This window comes from Ipomoea triloba, chromosome 11 (genome assembly GCF_003576645.1).
Source record: "Ipomoea triloba cultivar NCNSP0323 chromosome 11, ASM357664v1".
Classification (NCBI taxonomy): domain Eukaryota; kingdom Viridiplantae; phylum Streptophyta; class Magnoliopsida; order Solanales; family Convolvulaceae; genus Ipomoea; species Ipomoea triloba.
The window spans coordinates 22,827,077-22,837,067 of NC_044926.1; the positions used below are offsets into that span (position 1 = coordinate 22,827,077).

General features: G+C 34.9%; 1 protein-coding gene across 1 annotated transcript in view; it reads right to left on the bottom strand.

The window, feature by feature from the left end:
* The window catches only part of LOC115997319 (auxin efflux carrier component 5-like), a 6,019-nt gene extending 1,652 nt beyond the window's left edge, over positions 1-4,367 (bottom strand). Inside the window, exons 1-5 of the mRNA XM_031236859.1 lie at positions 4,035-4,367; positions 2,891-3,305; positions 2,553-2,638; positions 1,754-1,911; positions 46-122 (exon numbers count right to left, since the gene is read on the bottom strand). Coding sequence (XP_031092719.1) covers positions 46-122; positions 1,754-1,911; positions 2,553-2,638; positions 2,891-3,305; positions 4,035-4,320 — 1,022 coding nt within the window. The 5' untranslated portion in view covers positions 4,321-4,367. The remainder of the gene's footprint in view (positions 1-45; positions 123-1,753; positions 1,912-2,552; positions 2,639-2,890; positions 3,306-4,034) is intronic.
* Positions 4,368-9,991: the final 5,624 nt, after the last annotated feature.

A 9,991-nucleotide genomic window follows, 5' to 3' on the forward strand; every position in this document is an offset into this window, starting at 1 on the left:
GGGGGGGGGGGGGGGGGGGGGGGGGGGTAGAAACAGTATACTCACGCAGTGCTAAGGACATCTGGGTGCAAACCATACTCTTTGGCAAATATGAAAGAAGTGATTGATTGTGGCACAGCTGCCTGTAAAAACACATTAGTTGTAATTCTAATTGTTGTCAAACTTTATTTGAAAATAAATATATTTAAAAGAAAGATATGGGTATAATGTCATAATTATAAAATTCAAACTGAAATGCACTTTCGCATTTTTAAGTGTAAAATTTTAATACTAAACGTGAACTTTGTAACAACTAACTAAATGCGCATCCCTAAAAAATTTTGAGAAGTGCAGAGTATAGTGTTCTAAATTGTATAGTAAAGTTGGTGATTAAGAATATATATATATATATAAAATATAATATAATATGATATATAGGGCACCCGCTGGAACATATGCTGATGATACAACTTTACGATCTAAGTTACACCATAGAGAATAATAGAATATTTCATAAAGGAACTCCTTGATTTTATGTTGAATAATATGATCTGTTGAAAGGCCATTTATCAAGTTTTCAAAGATGTCAAAAATAGTACTCTTGGTATATATTTCATATACAATGCATTTAAGAATATATCACAATATGCACTTTATCAACACAATCAAACAAATTTTATTATGGAACACATAGATACCAAAATCTATACCAAAAATAATCTTATAATTTAACAGCATCTATTCCACTATTCTAGATATGTGGCCATAAATTATTCAAAAAATCTTATAATTTAAGACCATAGGTTCCACTATTCTAGATTCGCGGCCATAAATTTAGTTCACGTCGTTATATCAAATTTACCCAAAAGGAATAATAAAAACAAAAACTTGATACCAAATTTTATTGTTTTGGCATTTTAATGTTAGTATAGACGTATAGTAACATGGCACATGCTACATGTATGTTACTTCCTCTATTCTATGTTGTTTGTCCCATGTATTGCTTTGACCTATGTTAATTTTTTTTTAAAAAAAATTTATAATTCTAATGTTTAGTTAAAATAACTAAATCATATATTAATAACTACACAATGTGAGTGTTTGGTAAATAATTGTTAGTTGATAGCTATTAGCTGATTTATTTAGTGAGTTTTACTAGTTGATAACATTAGCTGATTGTAGAAAAATGTTTGATAAATTGGTTGTTAGCTGATAACTAATTACATGCAAAATGAATTTCTCAAAAAGCTTATTGAAAGAAACTATTTTGAGTAGTTTTTTTAATTTTAGCATTTTAGAGTAATAAGTTGTACTGTTACAAAAAATTAATTAATCAAATACTTATATTGGCCAAGTCAAACAGCTAATAGTGATCAAATAAACTAATATTGGTTGATAAGCTAACTATGTTACCAAACAGGGCAAATAAATTTTACTTATCTAAAAAAAACTAAGAAATTGTGTTTTAAAATATTAGTCGAAATCACAAAAACCCCATAAGGGAATTGTTTTCCATTTTCAGAAATGTTTCGTCTCCAAAACTCATTCGGAGATGTTTCTATGTTTTTTCTTAAGTAATCAAAGGTAGTTTTTGAAAAAGCTTTGCGTCATTTCTTATTAATCTAAAATTCAAAAACCCGTTTCTCGGTAGGGAGAAGTATATAGTTTTAAATAATTAATAATGCTGTTTTATTACTTATTTATTAATTATGAGTTATTTAAGGAAGTCTACCTGAAATGAAAAATAATTAAATTAAATATGATAGTTAAAAACCTGGATAATGGCAACTCTGAGGACATCTCCATGCAAACCCATAGCAATGCAACCAATGGCCATGGCGGCTGGCCCAGCTATGAACTTCAAAACCATCCCTAAGATGGTCAGACTCGCCCCACATGAAATCAATTTCTCTTGCAACGCCATGAATAATCCTGATGAATAATACAAATTAATTAAATTAAAGACTTTTAAATTTATTATAATTTAACATTTTGTAATGTTTAGTTTACAATGTATAAAGTTTATATGTTTAGAAACTATAATAGAATATACGACACTTAAGCTAATATCTTAACTCCACCACAAAAGATAACTCAAGAGTAGAAGAATTGAATATTTCTCAATATTTTTGAATAATATTGACTTTTTTAGAATGTAGTAACAAAGAACCAACATCCCACTAGGTATCAAACCTGTGACCTTTCACTTGAGAGGGCCACAACTATGCCGCTTCACTACAAGGCCTCTGGCTACTACTCAGGTTGTAGCTTTTTTTTTTTTTTTTTTTTGGATGGTTTAATTCTGGACCTAATCAAGGTAGGTAGCGCTTCTACTCAAATTGTGTTCGATGAGAGGACTACTCTCTTTTAGATAGCTTCCACTCCATATATCTCTTAATCGATTAGTGTTATCAAACACATTAGGTAATAAGTAAATTTCTACATTCTTACCCATTAAATTTAATTTCTATTATAATAGTTAACCAAAAGACTATTCTAGATGTGAAACAAAATAAATAGTTAAAAAATTATTTATGATGAAATTAAAAGTTAATGATAAAAATTGGTCTCACCCATGCTAAACATAGCTGTGCCTGTGCCAGCTTTTGACAATATCAATATTGATCCTTCCACCATACTCGGCATCTCAAAGTGCCACCTACCAACATGCATCAGAAAAAAAGTTAAAATTAACTTAAGGAAATTGATAATAAATGCTAAAAGTCTAAAAAAAAAACATTCATATTAATGCTAATCTGAATGTGTGTGTATAATACAGTAGTAGAATTAGTAGTTAATAATAATAATAATAATTCTTTTTGAAGAATAAAATACATGTGGGTGTTTGTTTAAGTGACAGGAGAGATGAGATAAAAATAATGAGATAGAAAGAGAAAAATAAATTGCTTACTTGTTGGAAATAAATGCCCAAGCGATCCCAATAACACATCCATATAAGTTAGGGTTCATGACAAGCTTTAACGACACAGCCTTCATCAACCGGAGAGTGGAATTATTACTTTTAGTAATATTGTTTTTTGTGTTGTCCATCCCCACAACGACCTTGGTATTTCCCTCCAAATCATTCTCCGCCGGAATCACCCTGCCGCCGGCGTCGTCATTGGAGTAAAGATCATTCCTGGTTTGCCTGATCTCCAGCACAAACAGCAGCGCCGTGAGCCAGAGGATCGCCTGCACCACCGACGCCTGGACAACCAGGTCCACAGCTGCCTGTCCGTACATGGCCTTCACGAACGGCACGCCCACCACCAGAGCGTTTGTGAGAGTGGACAGTGAAAAGCTTGTAATTGACCACCCATAGCTCCCTAAATCACCATAACCCACTATTAATTTACCATCAAATTTTCTTATTTACTATTTATAGTTTAAATCAACTTTTTTTTTTTATACTTATTTTCTTTAATTTTGTTGAGCTTAAGTTGGTAAAAAGTTAAATCCATCGATTACTAGGGGATTATTTGGCGGAAGATGATGAAGGATCAAGTTTAACACCCATTTTTTATGAGAAAGTGATGTTAATCTATAAAGAATTGAAATAAAGTTGCCAGCTTTTAGGGTAACAACTGCAATAATTATACCATATATAGACCCAAGTCCACTTTGTAAGGTAGACCCATCACAATTTGTATATTGAATGTTCACAATTTGAACTGTGAACATTCAGTATGTAAATTGTGTATTTTAGATTCGGGTGCACATTGCAAGGTAAACCTGGGTCGAGAAGATAATTTGCCTAACAAGTGGTATCAAAATCAGGTAAGGTTTTGGAGTTATAGCAAAAGCAAAAATTGTGCAGTTAAAGATGGATGGGGGAATTGTAATTGGTGACTAGGGGTTGTTGGGCGGAGGTCGGTAAAGGTCCAAGTCCATCAAAGTGACTAGGAGCTATGTTGTTGGACGGAAATCAGTGAAGAGTCAAGTGGCAAGTTCATCAATTGGTGACTAGGGGTTATTGGGTAGAGACCGGTAAAAGGTCAAGTCCAGATAAACATATAAAGTGAGACAAAGGGAGTAATAAATTTTAGGTGGGTTACCTTTAGCGGTGTATCTAGCCCAAAATGCCAAAACGGTGACGATGATGAGTTTGGCGATGACGTCGGCGGCGACGAACCGGTAGTTCATCTCGAAGGGATTGACGTGAGCGGTGAACTCGAAGGTGAAGAGTGGGAAAGTGAAGTAGCAGACGAAGCGGTTCACGGCGTTGCACTGCTCCGCCGTGAAGATGCGCCACCATTTCACGGAGGCGTACCCCAAAATTAGTGCTACGTACAGTGGCACTACGGCGTCCACCACCTTGTAAATATCTTCACAGCCAATCATCTTCTCAAACTATATATTTATATGATATGAATAATATTTCAATATATAGAGAGAATGATCTGTTGGGAAGATTGAACGTGATTTGTGAGGTGACTCTCTTCGGGTGTAGTGTATATATATGCATGCACGTAGACGGCAGACATAAAGGGATCCCATGCAAGTAGAGGAATTAGAATTTAATTACAGCAATAAAGTTGATGTCTTAAGACACAAGTGTGATGGGATCTCTGGGGTGGAAGTAGGTGAAGGGTGACACGTCCAGGTGTTTAGAGAACTGAATATAGCTATATAAAGAAATAAAGTTATATTTTCGCTACAGGTTATAATTTTTAATTTAGTAGTAAAAATTTGATCTTATTAGAATCAAATTGCAAGGACCAAAATTTTTTCATTAATTTTTTTTTAGGCAAAAGGGTCAAATAAGCCCATGTACTATCATTGATTGTTCATCTAGCACTATGAATTAAAATATGGTCCATCTAGGCTATTATACTCCTAATTATTTTCCATCTAGCATTTTTAGCCTATTTCTAACAAGTAACCCATCTAATTTGATGACATGGAAAAATAAAATAATAAAAAATGATGACATGTTATTTATATGGATGCTTTGGATGATTTCTACCCTATTTCATTAATGAAGAAATTAATTTCTTGAAATGAAATAGGGTAGAAATCAAAGTTGCTATATAAAGTTTTAATTACAGTGTACTGCACTACTGTGTATGCATAGCGGGGTATTCAGTGTCCTTCGGCAATTAAATTCCATGAAAATTGATATATGAAAATTAAATTATTTTTTATAATAACTTAAGATATTGTATTGGGTAAATTTTATTTTTTTTTAAAATAAAATAAAATATACCCGGTACAATATCTTAAGTTATTATAAAAAATAATTTAATTTTCATATATCGATTTCCATGAAATCCCATTGCCGAACGACAGTGAATACCCCGTTATACATACACAGTTGTGCAATACACTGTAGTTAAAACTTTATATAACAATTTTGATTTCTATCCTATTTCATTGTAAGAAATCATTTTCTTCATTTATGAAATAGGGTAGAAATCATCCAAAGCATTCATATAAATAACATGTCATCATTTTTTATTATTTTATTTTTCCATGTCATCAAAGTAGATGGGCTACTTGATAGAAACATGCTAAAAATGCTAGGTGAAAAATAATTGAGGGTATAATGGCTTAGATGGACCATATTTTAGTTCATGGTGCCGGATGAACAATCGTGGTTAGTACATGGGCCTATTTGACCCTTTTGCCTTTTTTTTTTTTTTTACCATTTGAGTGTATAGTATTTGATGTTGGTAAGATAAGTGTTGGCAAATTATGCTATGGACCCGGGTTCACCTTGCAGTTTATGCTCATTATTTTATAACTCTATGTTCACAATTTTAAAACTCTATGTTTACAATTTAGATATGTAATTTTGAATTCTATGTTCATAATTTTAGAATTCTATGTTCACAATATAGAATTATGTAATTATGAAATAGTGAACATAGAGTTATAAAACTGTGAACATGGAGTTATGAAAATGTGAACATGGAGTTATGAAATTATGAACATAGATTTATGAAATTGTGAACATAGACCCGGGTTCATGGAATAACAACTGATAAGTGTGTCAATATATATATATATATATATATATATATATATATATATATATATATATATATAGAAATCTGTTCAAATGTGGCCGCGCGTGCAGTTTACACCACTCAATGTTAAGAAATGCACCACAATGAAAATGCATAAAAACACCTCATAACTCCACTGTTTCTAATTGTGCATTTCTTAACACTGTGTAGTGTATTTTCTTATACGTAGTGGTGTGTTTTTGGTGATTTGTACCTAATAGTGCATATTTGTGTGGTGTATTTCTTAACATTGAGTGGTGCATTTTGAGTGGTGTAAACCGCACCGACCGCACGGGAAGGCACGACCACACCTTGTTGAAATTGAGGGATTGAAAGACCTGGCGGGTGGAGAATAACAACCACCCGTCAGCTAGGCGGAAGCAAGTATGTAAGAAAACAGAGAATACTAGAATATATGAATGTATTATAATGAAAGAGTACAATAGGGTTCTTCTCTATGCCTCTATATATACTAAACTAGCTACCAAATCTACCATAATATGAATAGGTAACCCTAATAGGAATAGGAAACTAAGTCCAGCCCACTAGGAGTTTCCTAATATTCAACACTCCCCCTCAAGCTAGAACATTTGAAAGTTCCAAGCTTGGATCAAAACAAACACTCTATCTCACTCAAAATTACAAATGAAAATTAAAAACAACTAGAGGATAACAGTGCTGGATGGCTTCGGAGGGACAATGCTATACACAACCCTTGGAAATGCATCAAGGGCGAAGCTTGTAACAAACATCCTTGGGAATAATGGCACCAAGGGTAAACACGAACACCACCACAACAACATAAGCACTCTAGGATGGATGGCTTCACTATGCCTGACCAACATAAGCACTCTAGGATGGATGGCTTCACTATGCCTGACCCTTCCTTGGGAATGAAGATGGATGGCTTCACTATGCCTGACCCTTCCTTGGGAATGAAGACGAATGCACCAAGAATGGAGCTGAACACAATCCTTGGGAATAAAGGTGAACACACCAAGGATAGAGTTGGACATGCTAACAAAGCCTTCATTGAACTTCATTGAGAGCGGTAGAGGCGAAAAAGGGAGCAAAGAATAGCAAAGGAGTTTACTGTGAACTGCTTAACAAAAAAAACAAAACTCCAAACACACTGCTGAACCAAACACTTTAAACCAAACTCCAAACACACTGGAAGCAACTGTGAACCCAAAACCTTATGAACCAAAATCCAAATACACTCCAAACAGACTCCAATCACACTGGAATGAACAGGCGACGGAGGCCGGCGACACGGTGACGGTGGCCGGAAACTGGCGGCGGTGACCGGCGACCGGTGGCGGCGACGGGGAATTCCGACAACACGGGCAGGTGCGTCTCATCGAGACGATTCCAGTAGTGGTCGCGGCGTCCTGATCGGAGACCGGGTGACGGAGATATGGCCGGAAAACTCTCGAACTTCCCGACGGCGGCGGCGGCGCGTGAGGGCGCGTGCGGCGGCGAACGACGACCGGGTGACGGCGGAAGACTCGTAACGATGTTCCCGAGGGCTCTGTGGTGTTAGATAGGAGGAAGAACCACGAGATCGACGGTGAACCTGAAACAGTCGCGGTGGCGCGGCGATAATTCCCGGCGAGGTGCGGCTGCTACGGCAATGGGGATTGGATCCTAGGGTTTAGGCTCTGATACCATGTTGAAATTGAGGGATTGAATGACCTGGCGGGTGGAGAATAACAACCACCCGCCAGTTAGGCGGAAGCAAGTATGTAAGAAAACAGAGAATACTAGAATATATGAATGTATTATAATGAAAAAGTACAATAGGGTTCTTCTCTATGCCTCTATATATACTAAACTAGCTACCAAATCTACCATAATAAGAATAGGTAACCCTAATAGGAATAGGAAACTAAGTCCAGCCCACTAGGAGTTTCCTAATATTCAACACACCTGATTATGACCCTATATATATATATATATATATATATATATATATATATATATATATATAGGATCGCGTTCAGGTGCGTACTGGCCGCATACGAGAGAATTGCGGACGAATCACAGCGCGCCACGTGTCCGGAATGTAGTTGCACATAACGTTATAATTAGGTGCACGTAATGTTATAACTAGGTGCATATAGATGCACCCAAGTGCATAAATGTTAATAAGGTAAATTACTTGCACCTGTAAGTGAAAATAGGTGCACACGTGCAAGTAAAATGTATTACAAGTGCAAGTAAATTGTACAATGAGCATCAATACTAAGTGCACATAATGTTATAACTAGGTGCACCTAATGTTATAACTAGGTGCACATAGGTTGTACCCAGGTGCATGAATGTTAACAAAGTAAATTATTTGCACAAGTGCAAGTAAAATGTATTGCAGATGCAAGTAAAATGTATTGCAGGTGCATGTGAATTGTACAATGAGCATCAATACTAAGTGCACCTAATGTTATAACTAGCTGCACCTAATGTTATAATTAGGTGCATCTAGGTTGTACCAGGTGCATGAATATTAACAAGGTAAATTACTTGCATTTGTAAGTGAAAATATTTGCGAAAATATGTGCATAAATATTAACAAGGTAAATTACTCGCACTTGTAAGTGAAAATAGGTGCGAAAATATGTGCACTTGTAAGTGAAACTAGGTGAACTTTTAAGTGAAACTAGGTGCACTTGTAAGGGAAACTAGGTGCACCAAAGTTCCAGTTATTTACGAAAATGCCACCGCGTCATTTTTTTATAATTGCATCTGATTCGTTGGTCTGGACACGTGGACGGCTGTGATTTGTCCGCAGTTCTCTATTGAGCGAGAGTACGCACGAAAGTGCAACCATATAAATAAATAAATAAATAAATAAATAAATAAATAAATAAATATATATATATATATATAACAGTATTCCTGTGATCAACTAATTTATAATACCTAAAAAATAAAAAAAAAATTTATTTTCACATCATATATGCTAAACGATTTTTGTGAAAAGTTTTGGTCTTGGTCTATAATTTTATCATCAATTTTATCCCTAGGCATGTGGGTACTTGTTGAAGATTTTTACAAATAGTTCATGAAAGAATCAAACAAAGGAGATTAGAGCATAAGTACAGATCTTGTTGGTTATGGTTATATGGTATAAAAGATATCGTTCAACCAAACATTTTAATATCACATACTCTCACTATTAGCCAAATACGGTTTGTACATGTTCTCAAGAATCTGAAATTCACATCCATCATCTAACATTCCCTAAGGTAATTTATCATTTTGTTAATAAAATAATCCTTAAGAGTACATAATTTAATTAATTAACCCTCTTACTCCCTTGGTTACTTTGACTACTATATCCAAGAATGTGCACTTAGCTAAATTTGAAATTACCATTGATACTGTAAGCTACGTAATAGGATAGAGCCCGTGTAAATTAAACCAGAGGCTAAGGCCAAGAGCAACCTCATTCGCATGCATTTTTTTTTGTTGATTTTTCGGATCCATGTAAGAGAGAGGAGAAGAGAGAAGAGGAAAAAGGATAGAGAGAGAAAAAGAAAAAAGAAAAACACAAAAAATAGATTCTTACAAAAAGAAAAAAAAAATCTCTTTACTCTCCCCGCTGGCGCATACAGTGCACACGCCTAGTTGGGCACAACAGTTTCCCACACGTAAGACTTGCTTTGCTACTTTCTCTCCTTTTCTCATCTAGTGGACCCCGCACAAGTTTTTAATTTACATGAGTAAAAACCACAAAAGAATCCCACTCCTCATGCCATTTGTTAGATAATTCACCCTAAATTTTTTGACTACAAAAAACCACAAAAAAAAAAAAAGAAAAAGAAATATAAGATATAAAAAAATCACTAGCTTGTGTGGTTGCTCTTAGGGATCATATGATTTTTGGGTTGATGTTTTAATAGGTATTTGTTCGGGTTAATTCCATTTTTGGTCTTAGATTTATAGGTGGCATTCCACTTTTAGTCCTTTTCTTTCAAAACATCCACTTTTGATCCTAGTATTAT